The sequence below is a fragment of the Taudactylus pleione genome, unplaced genomic scaffold (assembly GCF_031769625.1).
Source record: "Taudactylus pleione unplaced genomic scaffold, aTauple2 ptg002710l, whole genome shotgun sequence".
NCBI lineage: Eukaryota > Metazoa > Chordata > Amphibia > Anura > Myobatrachidae > Taudactylus > Taudactylus pleione.
The window spans coordinates 17,501-33,148 of NW_028287086.1; the positions used below are offsets into that span (position 1 = coordinate 17,501).

Sequence of the window (15,648 nt, forward strand, 5' to 3'; positions counted from 1 at the left end):
AGGGTGCTGTAACCCCCGAAAGTACACTCCAGTCCAAACCAAAAAAAAATTATTTTCTGTGTTTGTGAATTGTGTGCGCAGTAGCCGCACGTGCATCAACAAAGTAGTGCCAAGCGTGCGCCTGTGTCATAAGTAAAGGGCCAGCTGGCTTGACCGTTAAGGGTGCTGTAACCCCCGAAAGTACACTCCAGTCCAAACCAAAAAAAAAATTATTTTCTGTGTTTGTGAATTGTGTGCACTGTGGCTGCACGTGCATCAACAAAGGAGCAGCGCCAAGCGTGCGCCTGTGTCCCATAAGTAAAGAGCCGGCTGGCTCATTTCTTAAAGGGTGGTGTAACCCACAAAGTGCACTACTCTCCAGCAAAAATAAAATAATATTTTCTGTGTTTGTGTGCGCTTTAGCCGCACGTATATATATCAATATAACATAAATGGAGGACCAAACTTTCTCCGATAAAAATAAAATAGGGAAAGATCAAGAACCTCTTCCTCCTAGTGCTGTTGCTGCTGCTGGGAGTTGTTCATCATCCCAGAGAGGAAGTAGGAACATCACTACTTTTACTAAGCAATTGACCCTCCAACAGTCCCTAGCGATGAGGATGAAGTACGACAGCAGTCATCCTGAAGCAAAACGTATAACTGAGGCCTTGACTGCTATGTTGGTGTTAGACGTGCGTCCGGTATCCGACATTAGTGCAGTGGGATTTAGACAATTGATGGAGGTAGTGTGTCCTCGGTTCCAAATCCCGTCTAGATTCCACCTGCATCCTCAAAGCAGCAGCGACAAGCGTGCGTCTGTCTGTTAAAGGGTGGTGACACCCTCAAAGTGTGCTACACAAACAATTAAAATATTGTTCTTTTTTTTTCTGTCTTTGTGAATTGTGTGGGCTGTAGCCGCACCTGCATCCTTAAAGCAGCAGCGACAAGCGTGCGTCTGTCTGTTAAAGGGTGGTGACACCCTCAAAGTGTGCTACACAAACAATTAAAATATTGTTCTTTTTTTTTCTGTCTTTGTGAATTGTGTGGGCTGTAGCCGCACCTGCATCCTTAAAGCAGCAGCGACAAGCGTGCGTCTGTCTGTTAAAGGGTGGTGACACCCTCAAAGTGTGCTACACAAACAATTAAAATATTGTTCTTTTTTCTGTCTTTGTGAATTGTGTGGGCTGTAGCCGCACCTGCATCCTTAAAGCAGCAGCGACAAGCGTGCGTCTGTCTGTTAAAGGGTGGTGACACCCTCAAAGTGTGCTACACAAACAATTAAAATATTGTTCTTTTTTTTTTGGTCTTTGTGAAATGTGTGGGCTGTAGCCACACCTGCATCCTTAAAGCAGCAGCGACAAGCGTGCGTCTGTCTGTTAAAGGGTGGTGTAACTCTCAAAGTGCTCCAAAAAATAAAAAACTATTTTTTTAATGTGTTTGTGACTTGTGTGCGATGTAGCCGCACCTGCATCCTTAAAGCAGCAGCGACAAGCGTGCGTCTGTCTGTTAAAGGGTGGTGACACCCTCAAAGTGTGCTACACAAACAATAAAAATATTCTTCTTCTTTTTTCTGTCTATGTGAATTGTGTGGGCTGTAGCCGCACCTGCATCCTTAAAGCAGCAGCGACAAGCGTGCGTCTGTCTGTTAAAGGGTGGTGACACCCTCAAAGTGTTCTACACAAACAATTAAAATATTGTTCTTTTTTTTCGGTCTTTGTGAAATGTGTGGGCTGTAGCCGCACCTGCATCCTTAAAGCAGCAGCGACAAGCGTGCGTCTGTCTGTTAAAGGGTGGTGACACCTCAAAGTGTTCTACACAAACAATTAAAATATTCTTCTTCTTTTTTCTGTCTTTGTGAATTGTGTGGGCTGTAGCCGCACTTGCATCCTCAAAGCAGCAGCGACAAGCGTGCGTCTGTCTGTTAAAGGGTGGTGTAACCCTCAAAGTGTGCTCCACAAACAATAAAAATATTCTTTTTTTTTTTCTGTCTTTGTGAATTGTGTGGGCTGTAGCCGCACTTGAATCCTCAAAGCAGCAGCGACAAGCGTGCGTCTGTCTGTTAAAGGATTACATCGGTGACAGCATCCAAGTAGGCATGTCAGACAGTCCGTACCTGTACTGGCAGGAAAAAGAAGCAATTTGGAGGTCCCTGTACAAACTGGCTCTATTTTACCTGAGTTGCCCCCCCTCCAGTGTGTACTCCGAAAGAGTGTTTAGTGCAGCCGGGAACCTTGTCAGCGAAAGGCGTAGGAGGTTGCTTCCACAAAATGTGGAGAAGATGATGTTCATAAAATGAATTATCAACTCTTCCAGGGAGACCAGCCTCCAGAACGTACAGAGGGACCTGTGGTTCCAGCAGGGACGAATTAATACTCTGTGAGGATGAGGATGTACACACTGAAGAGGGTGAGGAATCGGTGGATGAGGAGGATGAGGATGACATCTTGCCTCCGTAGAGCCAGTTTGTGCAGGGACACATTAATTGCCAGCTTGTTTTGTGGGGGCCCAAACGAACCAATCATTTCAGCCACAGTTGTGTGGCAGACCCTGGCGCTGAAATGATTGATTTGTTAAAGTGTGCATGTCCTGTTTATACAACATAAGGGTGGGTGGGAGGGCCCAAGGACAATTCCATCTTGCACTTCTTTTTTTTCTTTGCATTATGTACAGTTTGGGGGCCTAGTTTTTCTAACTGCCATCCTGTCTGCCACTGCAGTGTCACTCCTAGATGGGTCACGTGTTTGTGCCGCCCACTCGTGTCGCTTAGCATAGTCATCCAGCTACCTCGGTGCAACCTTTTGGACATGAAAACACTATTGTGAGGTGTGAGGTGTTCAGAATAGACTGGAAATGAGTGGAAATTAAGGTTATTGAGGTTAATAATAGCATAGGAGCAGAAAAACCTACAAATTCTGTGATTTTAGCTGTTTTTAAAAAAAATACAGATCCAAAACACAAAACCCAGAACCCAAAACACGGAAGGGTGGTTTTGGCAAAACCAATCCAGATCCAAAACACGAAGAAAGATCCAGATCCAAAACCAAAACACAAAACACGAAAAGTGGCCGGTGCACACCCCTAGTGTATATATGTATATGTGTGTATATATATATATATATATATATATATATATATATATAATTATATATATATCAGTATAGCTTCCTATTCTCCTTGTAGAACGTATAGTAATATGTCTGTGTGAGCAGAGAGTAATCCTTACTCAGAGATAATGCACCCACAGCGCCTTCCTGTACGCAGCAAATATCACAGACAGCGTGATATGTACCGAGACGCCCACCGGCGTAATCCAAGCAGCTGCATACAAAGGCGCACCATGGACGCAGAACTTTCCATGTTAGCAGCCATCAGTAACTCTCATCGCGCAGAGTGGGCGCAGGAAATGATATGACGGAGCCATGTTTCTTGCGTGCGGTATTGCAGATGCCCCTGACACGCGTGTGGTTTTACACTCCCAAACGCTCCCTGGCTGCTAATCACACTGCGAATAATACTCGCTGCCAACGGCTATGGTAATGTGTAATACCCCAACAGCTGCACCATAATTGTTCACGTACTTTACCGGGTGAGAGTATAGCCCCCTGTTCCGTGTGGTTCACCTGATCTTCCTATGCCAACAGCGAGTATTACCACAGCTGTAGGCAGTGCTGCGCATTCGCTGCTCTTATGGATGTAATGGCGCATGCGCAGTACTGATTACAGCTGCGGTAAGTGAGGGATAGAGAGGGAAAACTATTTCCCGAAAAACTGTCATCGCAAAAATGACAGATACCGGAATAGATAGTTATAGGGAGGAGGAAAGATGGATCCGCCGGTAATACTGAGCAGCCATTAGGTAGAACGCCATGCCAGCTCTAACCCTAATTACCTCCACTAAGCTGGGAAAGGTCATCGAGCTGTGGGTTGAGAGTGCGCTGCAGGATAGAGAGTGTGCGCTGCAGGATAGAGAGTGTGCGCGCTGCAGGATAGAGTGTGTGCGCGCTGCAGGATAGAGTGTGTGCGCTGCAGGATAGAGTGTGCGCGCTGCAGGATAGAGTGAGAGTGCGCTGCAGGATAGAGAGTGTGCGCACTGCAGGATAGAGAGTGTGCGTGTTGGAGCATAGAGAGTGCACGCGCTGCAGGATAGAGAGTGTGCGCGCTGCAGGATAGAGAGTGTGCGTGTTGGAGCATAGAGAGTGTGCGCGCTGGAGGATAGAGAGTGTGCGCGCTGCAGGATAGAGAGTGTGCACTGCAGGATAGAGAGTGTGCGCTGCAGGATAGAGAGTGTGCGCTGTAGGATAGAGAGTGTGCGTGCGCTGCAGGATAGAGAGTGCGTGCGCTGCAGGATAGAGAGTTCGTGCGCTGCAGGATAGAGAGTGCGCGCGCTGCAGGATAGAGAGTGTGTGTTGCAGGATAGAGAGTGCGCGCGCTGCAGGATAGAGAGTGCGCGCGCTGCAGGATAGAGAGTGTGTGTTGCAGGATAGAGAGTGCGCGCGCTGCAGGATAGAGAGTGTGCGTGCTGCAGGATAGAGTGTGTGCGCTGCAGGATAGAGAGTGTGTGCGCTGCAGGATAGAGTGTGTGTGCGCTGCAGGATAGAGTGTGTGTGCGCTGCAGGATAGAGAGTGTGTGCGCTGCAGGATAGAGAGTGTGCGTGCGCTGCAGGATAGAGAGTGCGCGCGCTGCAGGATAGAGAGTGCGCGCGCTGCAGGATAGAGAGTGCGCGCGCTGGAGGATAGAGAGTGTGCGCGCTGGAGGATAGAGAGTGTGCGCGCTGGAGGATAGAGAGTGTGCGTGCGCTGCAGGATAGAGAGTGTGCGCACTGCAGGATAGAGAGTGTGTTCGCTGCAGGATAGAGAGTGTGCGCTGCAGGATAGAGAGTGTGCGCTGCAGGATAGAGAGTGTGCGCTGCAGGATAGAGAGTGTGTGCGCGCTGCAGGATAGAGAGTGTGCGCTGCAGGATAGAGAGTGTGCGTGCACTGCAGGATAGAGAGTGTGCATGCGCTGCAGGATAGAGAGTGTGCGCGCTGGAGGATAGAGAGTGTGCGCGCTGGAGGATAGAGAGTGTGCGCGCTGGAGGATAGAGAGTGTGCGCGCTGGAGGATAGAGAGTGTGCGCGCTGGAGGATAGAGAGTGTGCGTGCTGGAGGATAGAGAGTGTGCGCGCTGGAGGATAGAGAGTGTGTGTTGCAGGATAGAGAGTGCGCGCGCTGCAGGATAGAGAGTGCGCGCGCTGCAGGATAGAGAGTGCGCGCGCTGCAGGATAGAGAGTGCGCTCGCTGCAGGATAGAGAGTGTGCTCGCTGGAGGATAGAGAGTGTGCGCACTGGAATTTTTTGGGGTGCCTTGCTTCTCGGACGTGAACCCCTCAATTTTTGGGATGCTGGTATAGAGGAGCCTTGACGTTTGGCCCAGCGCTTATTCATATATTTGCAAATGTATGTAAACCAATACCTCTGAATTTCTATTATCATGTAGGATTCAAGTATTTTTGATTTATCTGCAGTGTGCTGGAGGGCAATTTTCTTTTTCCTGTAGAGAGTGTGAGTGCGCTGCAGGATAGAGATTGTGCGCGCTGGAGGATAGAGAGTTTGCGCGCTGGAGGATAGAGAGTGTGTGCGCTGGAGGATAGAGAGTGTGTGCACTGCAGGATAGAGTGTGCGCGCTGCAGGATAGAGTGTGTGCGCGCTGGAGGATAGAGTGTGTGCGCGCTGGAGGATAGAGAGTGTGCGCGCTGGAGGATAGAGAGTGTGTGCTGCAGGATAGAGAGTGTGCGCGCTGCAGGATAGAGAGTGTGCGCGCTGCAGAATAGAGAGTGTGCGCGCTGCAGAATAGAGAGTGTGCGCGCTGCAGAATAGAGAGTGTGCGCGCTGCAGGATAGAGAGTGTGCGCGCCGCAGGATAGAGAGTGTGCGCGCTGCAGGATAGAGAGTGTGCGCGCTGCAGGATAGAGAGTGTGCGCGCTGCAGGATAGAGAGTGTGCGCGCTGCAGGATAGAGAGTGTGTGCTGCAGGATAGAGAGTGTGCGCGCTGCAGGATAGAGAGTGTGTGTGCGCTGCAGGATAGAGAGTTTGTGCAGCAGGATAGAGAGTGTGCGCGCTGCAGGATAGAGAGTGTGCGTGCTGCATGATAGAGTGTGTGCGCTGCAGGATAGAGAGTGTGTGCGCTGCAGGATAGAGAGTGTGTGCGCTGCAGGATAGAGAGTGTGTGTGCGCTGCAGGATAGAGAGTGTGTGTGCGCTGCAGGATAGAGAGTGCGCGTGCTGCAGGATAGAGAGTGCGCGCGCTGCAGGATAGAGAGTGCGCACGCTGCAGGATAGAGAGTGCGCGCGCTGCAGGATAGAGAGTGCGCACGCTGCAGGATAGAAAGTGCGCACGCTGCAGGATAGAGAGTGTGCGTGCGCTGCAGGATAGAGAGTGTGCGTGCTGCAGGATAGAGATTGTGCGCGCTGCAGGATAGAGAGTGCGCGCGCTGCAGGATAGAGTGTGCGCGCTGCAGGATAGAGTGTGCGCGCTGCAGGATAGAGTGTGTGCGCGCTGCAGGATAGAGTGTGTGCGCGCTGGAGGATAGAGAGTGTGCGCGCTGGAGGATAGAGAGTGTGCGCGCTGGAGGATAGAGAGTGTGCGTGCTGCAGGATAGAGAGTGTGCGCTGCAGGATAGAGTATATGAGAAGGCAGTGGTGGGTGTCCTGATGCTCAGGTAAGTGATGTATGTATATGAGAAGGCAGTGGTGGGTGCCCTGATGCTCAGGTAAGTGATGTATGTATATGAGAAGGCAGTGGTGGGTGCCCTGATGCTCAGGTAAGTGACGGTGTATGTATATGAGAAGGCAGTGGTGGGTGCCCTGATGCTCAGGTAAGTGACGGTGTATGTATATGAGAAGGCAGTGGTGGGTGCCCTGATGCTCAGGTAAGTGACGGTGAATGTATATGAGAAGGCAGAGGTGGGTGCCCTGATGCTCAGGTAAGTGACGGTGTATGTATATGAGAAGGCAGTGGTAGGTGTCCTGATGCTCAGGTAAGTGACGGTGTATGTATATGAGAAGGCAGTGGTGGGTGTCCTGATGCTCAGGTAAGTGACGGTGTATGTATATGAGAAGGCAGTGGTGGGTGTCCTGATGCTCAGGTAAGTGACGGTGTATGTATATGAGAAGGCAGTGGAGGGTGTCCTGATGCTCAGGTAGGTGACGGTGTATGTATATGAGAAGGCAGTGGTAAGTGTCCTGATGCTCAGGTAAGTGACGGTGTATGTATATGAGAAGGCAGTGGTAGTTGTCCTTATGCTCAGGTAAGTGATGTATGTATATGAGAAGGCAGTGGTAGTTGTCCTTATGCTCAGGTAAGTGATGTATGTATATGAGAAGGCAGTGGTGGGTGTCCTCATGCTCAGGTAAGTGATGTATGTATATGAGAAGGCAGTGGTGGGTCTCCTTATGCTCAGGTAAGTGATGTATGTATATGAGAAGGCAGTGGTGGGTGTCCTGATGCTCAGGTAAGTGACGGTGTATGTATATGAGAAGGCAGTGGTGGGTGTCCTGATGCTCAGGTAAGTGACGGTGTATATATATGAGAAGGCAGTGGTGGGTGTCCTGATGCTCAGGTAAGTGACGGTGTATGTATATGAGAAGGCAGTGGTGGGTGTCCTGATGCTCAGGTAAGTGATGTATGTATATGAGAAGGCAGTGGTGGGTGTCCTGATGCTCAGGTAAGTGACGGTGTATATATATGAGAAGGCAGTGGTGGGTGTCCTGATGCTCAGGTAAGTGATGGTGTATGTATATGAGAAGGCAGTGGTGGGTGTCCTGATGCTCAGGTAAGTGACGGTGTATATATATGAGAAGGCAGTGGTGGGTGTCCTGATGCTCAGGTAAGTGACGGTGTATGTATATGAGAAGGCAGTGGTGGGTGCCCTGATGCTCAGGTAAGTGATGTATGTATATGAGAAGGCAGTGGTGGGTGCCCTGATGCTCAGGTAAGTGACGGTGTATGTATATTAGAAGGCAGTGGTGGGTGTCCTGATGCTCAGGTAAGTGACGGTGTATGTATATGAGAAGGCAGTGGTGGGTGTCCTGATGCTCAGGTAAGTGATGTATGTATATGAGAAGGCAGTGGTGGGTGTCCTTATGCTCAGGTAAGTGATGTATGTATATGAGAAGGCAGTGGTGGGTGTCCTTATGCTCAGGTAAGCGATGTATGTATATGAGAAGGCAGTGGTGGGTGTCCTGATGCTCAGGTAAGCGATGTATGTATATGAGAAGGCAGTGGTGGGTGTCCTGATGCTCAGATAAGTGACGGTGTATGTATATGAGAAGGCAGTGGTGGGTGTCCTGATGCTCAGGTAAGTGACGGTGTATGTATATGAGAAGGCAGTGGTGGGTGTCCTGATGCTCAGGTAAGTGACGGTGTATGTATATGAGAAGGCAGTGGTGGGTGTCATGATGCACAGGTAAGTGACGGTGTATGTATATGAGAAGGCAGTGGTGGGTGTCCTGATGCTTAGGTAAGTGACGGTGTATGTACATGAGAAGGCAGTGGTAGGTGTCCTGATGCTCAGGTAAGTGACGGTGTAAGTATATGAGAAGGCAGTGGTGGGTGTCCTGATGCTCAGGTAAGTGACGGTGTATGTATATGAGAAGGCAGTGGTGGGTGTCCTGATGCTTAGGTAAGTGACGGTGTATGTACATGAGAAGGCAGTGGTAGGTGTCCTGATGCTCAGGTAAGTGACGGTGTAAGTATATGAGAAGGCAGTGGTGGGTGTCCTGATGCTCAGGTAAGTGACGGTGTATGTATATGAGAAGGCAGTGGTGGGTGCCCTGATGCTCAGGTAAGTGACGGTGTATGTATATGAGAAGGCAGTGGTGGGTGTCCTGATGCAGAGGTAAGTGACGGTGTATGTATATGAGAAGGCAGTGGTGGGTGCCCTGATGCTCAGGTAAGTGACGGTGTATCTATATGAGAAGGCAGTGATGGGTGTCCTGATGCTCAGGAAAGTGATGTATGTATATGAGAAGGCAGTGGTGGGTGCCCTGATGCTCAGGTAAGTGACGGTGTATGTATATGAGAAGGCAGTGGTGGGTGTCATGATGCACAGGTAAGTGACGGTGTATGTTTATGAGAAGGCAGTGGTGGGTGTCCTGATGCTTAGGTAAGTGACGGTGTATGTATATGAGAAGGCAGTGGTAGGTGTCCTGATGCTCAGGTAAGTGACGGTGTATGTATATGAGAAGGCAGTGGTGGGTGTCCTCATGCTCAGGTAAGTGACGGTGTATGTATATGAGAAGGCAGTGGTGGGTGCCCTGATGCTCAGGTAAGTGACGGTGTATGTATATGAGAAGGCAGTGGTGGGTGCCCTGATGCTCAGGTAAGTGATGTATGTATATGAGAAGGCAGTGGTGGGTGTCCTCATGCTCAGGTAAGTGACGGTGTATGTATATGAGAAGGCAGTGGTGGGTGCCCTGATGCTCAGGTAAGTGACGGTGTATGTATATGAGAAGGCAGAGGTGGGTGCCCTGATGCTCAGGTAAGTGATGGTGTATGTATATGAGAAGGCAGTGGTGGGTGCCCTGATGCTCAGGTAAGTGATGGTGTATGTATATGAGAAGGCAGTGGTGGGTGCCCTGATGCTCAGGTAAGTGACGGTGTATGTATATGAGAAGGCAGTGGTGGGTGCCCTGATGCTCAGGTAAGTGACGGTGTATGTATATGAGAAGGCAGTGGTGGGTGCCCTGATGCTCAGGTAAGTGACGGTGTATGTATATGAGAAGGCAGTGGTGGGTGCCCTGATGCTCAGGTAAGTGACGGTGTATGTATATGAGTAGGTAGTGGTGGGAGTCCTTATGCTCAGGTAAGTGACGGTGTATGTACAGTATATGAGAAGGCAGTGGTGGGTGTCCTGATGCTCAGGTAAGTGACGGGGTATGTATATGAGAAGGAAGTGGTGGGTGTCTTGATGCTCAGGTAAGTGACGGTGTATGTATATGAGAAGGCAGTGGTGGGTGTCCTGATGGTCAGGTAAGTGACGGTGTATGTATATGAGAAGGCAGTGGTGGGTGTGCTGATGGTCAGGTAAGTGACGGTGTATGTATATGAGAAGGCAGTGGTGGGTGCCCTGATGCTCAGGTAAGTGACGGTGTATGTATATGAGAAGGCAGTAGTAGGTGTCCTGATGCTCAGGTAAGTGATGTATGTATTTGAGAAGGTAGTGGTAGGTGTCCTGATGCTCAGGTAAGTGACGGTGTATGTATATGAGAAGGCAGTGATGGGTGTCCTGATGCACAGGTAAGTGATGTATGTATATGAGAAGGCAGTGGTGGGTGTCCTGATGCTCAGGTAAGTGATGTATGTATATGAGAAGGCAGTGGTAGGTGCCCTGATGCTCAGGTAAGTGACGGGGTATGTATATGAGAAGGAAGTGGTGGGTGTCCTGATGCTCAGGTAAGTGACGGGGTATGTATATGAGAAGGAAGTGGTGGGTGTCCTGATGCTCTGGTAAGTGACGGTGTATGTATATGAGAAGGCAGTGGTGGGTGTCCTCATGCTCAGGTAAGTGATGTATGTATATGAGAAGGCAGTGGTGGGTGTCCTGATGCTCAGGTAAGTGATGTATGTATATGAGAAGGCAGTGGTAGGTGCCCTGATGCTCAGGTAAGTGACGGTGTATCTATATGAGAAGGCAGTGGTGGGTGCCCTGATGCTCAGGTAAGTGACGGTGTATGTATATGAGAAGGCAGTGGTAGGTGCCCTGATGCTCAGGTAAGTGATGTATGTATATGAGAAGGCAGTGGTAGGTCTCCTGATGCTCAGGTAAGTGACGGTGTATGTATATGAGAAGGCAGTGGTAGGTGTCCTGATGCTCAGGTAAGTGACGGTGTATGTATATGAGAAGGTAGTGGTGGGTGCCCTGATGCTCTGGTAAGTGACGGTGTATGTATATGAGAAGGCAGTGGTGGGTGTTACCTGATACTCTGGTAAGTGACGGTGTATGTATATGAGAAGGCAGTGGTGGGTGTCCTCATGCTCAGGTAAGTGATGTATGTATATGAGAAGGCAGTGGTGGGTGTCCTGATGCTCAGGTAAGTGATGTATGTATATGAGAAGGCAGTGGTAGGTGCCCTGATGCTCAGGTAAGTGACGGTGTATCTATATGAGAAGGCAGTGGTGGGTGCCCTGATGCTCAGGTAAGTGACGGTGTATGTATATGAGAAGGCAGTGGTGGGTGCCCTGATGCTCAGGTAAGTGACGGTGTATCTATATGAGAAGGCAGTGGTGGGTGTCCTGATGCTCAGGTAAGTGATGTATGTATATGAGAAGGCAGTGGTAGGTGTCCTGATGCTCAGGTAAGTGACGGTGTATGTATATGAGAAGGCAGTGGTGGGTTTTCTGATGCTCAGGTAAGTGACGGTGTATGTATATGAGAAGGCAGTGGTGGGTGTCCTGATGCTCAGGTAAGTGATGTATGTATATGAGAAGGCAGTGGTGGGTGTCCTGTTGCTCAGGTAAGTGATGTATGTATATGAGAGGGCAGTGGTAGGTGTCCTGATGCTGTATAGTAGTCTAATATAGAAGTATAGTACATTAGTCCAATATAGAAGTATAGTATAATATAGTAGCCTAATATAGAAGTATAATATAGAAGTATAGTACATTAGTCCAATATAGAAGTATAGTATAATATAGTAGCCTAATATAGAAGTATAATATAGAAGTATAGTACATTAGTCTAATATAGAAGTATAGTATAATATAGAAATATAGTAATCTAATATATAAGTATAATATAGAAGTATAGTACATTAGTCCAATATAGAATATAGTATAATATAGTAGCCTAATATAGAAGTATAGTACATTAGCCTAATATAGAAGTATAGTATAATATAGAAATATAGTATAGTAGTCTAATATAGAAGTATAATATAGAAGTATACTACATTAGTCCAATATAGAAGTATAGTATAATATAGTAGCCTAATATAGAAGTATAATATAGTAGTCTAATATAGAAGTATAGTATGATAGAGAAATATAGTATAGTAGTCTAATATAGAAGTATAATTTAGAAGTATAGAACATTACTCTAATATAGAAGTATAATATAGAACTATAGTATAGTAGTCTAATATAGAAGTATAATATAGAAGTATAGAATAATATAGTACTCTAATATAGAAGTATAGTACATTAGTATAATATAGAACTATAGCATAATATAGAAATATAGTATAGTAGTCTAATATAGAAGTATAATACATTAGTCCAATATAGAAGTATAGTATAATATAGTAGCCTAATATAGAAGTATAGTACAATAGTCTAATATAGAAGTATAGTATAATATAGAAATATAGTATAGTAGTCTAATATAGAAGTATAATATAGAAGTATAGTACATTAGTCCAATATAGAAGTAAAGTATAAAATAGTAGCCTAATATAGAAGTATAATATAATTGTCTAATATAGAAGTATAGTATAATAGAGAAAAATAGTATAGTAGTCTAATATAGAAGTATAATATTGAAGTATAGTACATTACTCTAATATAGAAGTATAGTATAATATAGTAGCCTAATATAGAAGTATAATATAGTAGCCTAATATAGAAGTATAGTAGTCTAATATATAAGTATAGTAGTCTAATATAGTAGTCTAATATAAAAGTATAGTATAATATAGAAATATAGTCTAGTAGTCTAATATAGAAGCAAAGTACATTAATCTAATATTGAAGTATAGCCTAATATACTCCTCCTGCCACCTCCTACACTGCCTCTTCACAACCAACTCCTCCTACCACCTCCTCCACAGCCCCTGCACCACCTACTCCTCCTACCACCTCCTCCACAGCCCCTGCACCACCTACTCCTCCTACCACCTCCACCACAGCCCCTGCACCACCTCCTCCTCCTGCCACCTCCTCCACAGCCCCTGCTCCACCTCCTCCACAGCCTCTGCACCACCTACTCCTCCTACCACCTCCACCACAGCCTCTGCACCACCTACTCCTCCTACCACCTCCACCACAGCCTCTGCACAACCTACTCCTCCTGCCACCTCCTCCACAGCCCCTGCACCACCTACACCTCCTACCACCTCCTCCACAGCCTCTACACCACCTACTCCACAGCCTCTGCACCACCTACTCCACAACCCCTGCACCACCTTCTCCTCCTGCCACCTCCTCCGCACCACCTACTCCTCCTGCTACCTCCTCCACAGCCTCTGCACCACATACTCCTCCTGCCACCTCCTCCACAGCCTCTGCACCACCTACTCCACAGCCCCTGCACCACCTACTCCTCCTGCCACCTCCACCGCACCACCTACTCCTCCTGCCACCTCCTCCACAGCTTCTGCACCACCTACTCCACAGCCCCTGCACCACCGTCTCCTTCTGCCACCTCCTCCGCACCACCTACTCCTCCTGCCACCTCCTCCACAGCCTCTGCACCACCTACTCCACAGCCCCTGCACCACCTCCTCCGCACCACCTACTCCTCCTGCCACCTCCTCCACAGCCCCTGCACCACCTACTCCTCCTGCCACCTCCACCACAGCCCCTGCACCACCTTCTCCACCTACCACCTCCTCCACAGCCCCTGCACCACCTACTCCTCATGCCACCTCCTCCACAGCCTCTGCACCACCTACTCCTCCTACTACCTCCTCCACAGCCCCTGCACCACCTACTCCTCCTACCACCTCCTCCACAGCCTCTGCACCACCTACTCTTCCTACCACCTCCTCCACAGCCTCTACACCACCTACTCCTCCAGCCACCTCCTCCACAGCCTCTGCACCACCTACTCCTCCTGCCACCTCCTTCACAGCCTCTGCACCACCTACTCCTCCTGCCACCTCCTCCACAGCCCCTGCACCAACTACTCCTGCTGCCACCTTCTCCACAGCCCCTGCACCACCTAGTCCTCTTGCCACCTCCTCCACAGCCCCTGCACCACCTAGTCCTCTTGCCACCTCCTCCACAGCCTCTGCACCACCTACTCCTCCTACCACCTCCTCCACAGCCCCTGCACCACCTTCTCCTCCTGCCACCTCCTCCACAGCCCCTGCACCACCTTCTCCTCCTGCCACCTCCTCCACAGCCCCTGCACCACCTACTCCATGCATCCTATGCCAGTGCTCTGATGTGCATATCACTCCAGCTGTAATGGGAGATAGTAAAAAAGAGATGACACCGCACATCCGTGTTGGACTCACCTGCACATTGATAGTAATGGAGCAGAAATTGGTTTTCTGCATTAAAGGATCTGGCTTAATATCATTGTTCAGATCCACCACCATGATCCTGAGCGAGTAGGTGGTAGTAGTCTCGTAGTCCAAAGGGCCAAGAAGCTTTATCTCTCCTGTGTGGAGATGTTAGAGTTGGAGATGACTCCTGACATAGACTCCATATCCCTCTAAGCTCTTTGCTGGGTCACAAATGCTCAGAGATTTCATGGAAAGGTTCCAGAACTGAGTCTGATCTCTAATGTGGGCTGTGTAATAATGACCTTAGTAATGCACTATCAATTTCTTATCACATCAGTACCCAAATGCCAGTATTATACCCAATGCAATATTATGGGCACCATGTAGTAAGAAAGGCCACTACGAGCCTATAACGTAATTACAGAATGGCGCAACTCTGCGCCAATTTCTCTGCATGGTAAGTATCACAGCCATACTGCTATCAGATGACAGGCTAGAGTTCTGGAGCAATAGGAACGGGCTAAATATAATAATACAGAAGATCCACATAAAGGTACACAAGCAATGATAAATACATGTGATAATAATAACACGCACAGAGGAAGGATCGCCTGCTGCTGCCGGGGGATGTCAGTGTGTTCCTGGGAAGTAACAAGAAGGTGACTAAAATGACGCAGAAAGAGACCAATAGCACTGACGCAGGCGGCCATTTTCAGATGGATAATCTGCGTCTCTGTAGGGCTGGGGCAATTTTCAATGATGCAGCGATGGTGCGTCATAATAAGCATGGCGGTGGGGAGGTGCTGCAGCCGGTGTGTATCTCTATACTAATATCCCGGCCAATGGTATTCGTACAAAGACCCAGTCACGGCCGCAATAGCGACCACCTCTGATACAGGCCCATAATGTCCTCCCCATCGATACATCGGGCACAGCCTCCTGCACATTCTCACACAGGGCATCGATACATCGGGAACAGCCTCCTGCAGATTCTCTCACAGGGCATCGCTACATCGGGCACAGCCTCCTGCAGATTCTCACACAGGGCATCGCTACATCGGGCACAGCCTCCTGCACATTCTCACACAGGGCATCGCTACATCGGGCACAGCCTCCTGCACATTCTCACACAGGGCATCGATGCATCGGGCACAGCCTCCTGCACATTCTCACACAGGGCATCGCTACATCGGGCACAGCCTCCTGCACATTCTCACACAGGGCATCGCTACATCGGGCACAGCCTCCTGCACATTCTCACACAGGGCATCGCTACATCGGGCACAGCCTCCTGCACATTCTCACACAGGGCATCGCTACATCGGGCACAGCCTCCTGCACATTCTCACACAGGGCATCGCTACATCGGGCACTGCCTCCTGCACATTCTCACACAGGGCATCGCTACATCGGGCACAGCCTCCTGCACATTCTCACACAGGGCATCGATACATCGGGCACTGCCTCC

The 15,648-nt window shown here is 48.7% G+C and overlaps 1 protein-coding gene across 1 annotated transcript in view; it reads right to left on the bottom strand.

Annotated features, from left to right (window-relative positions):
• The window catches only part of LOC148431177 (cadherin-related family member 4-like), a gene marked incomplete at its 3' end in the record, with an annotated part of 102,388 nt that overhangs the window by 3,701 nt on the left and 83,039 nt on the right, over window positions 1–15,648 (bottom strand). The window contains exon 12 of the mRNA XM_088466239.1: window positions 14,190–14,335. Coding sequence (XP_088322365.1) covers window positions 14,190–14,335 — 146 coding nt within the window. The remainder of the gene's footprint in view (window positions 1–14,189; window positions 14,336–15,648) is intronic.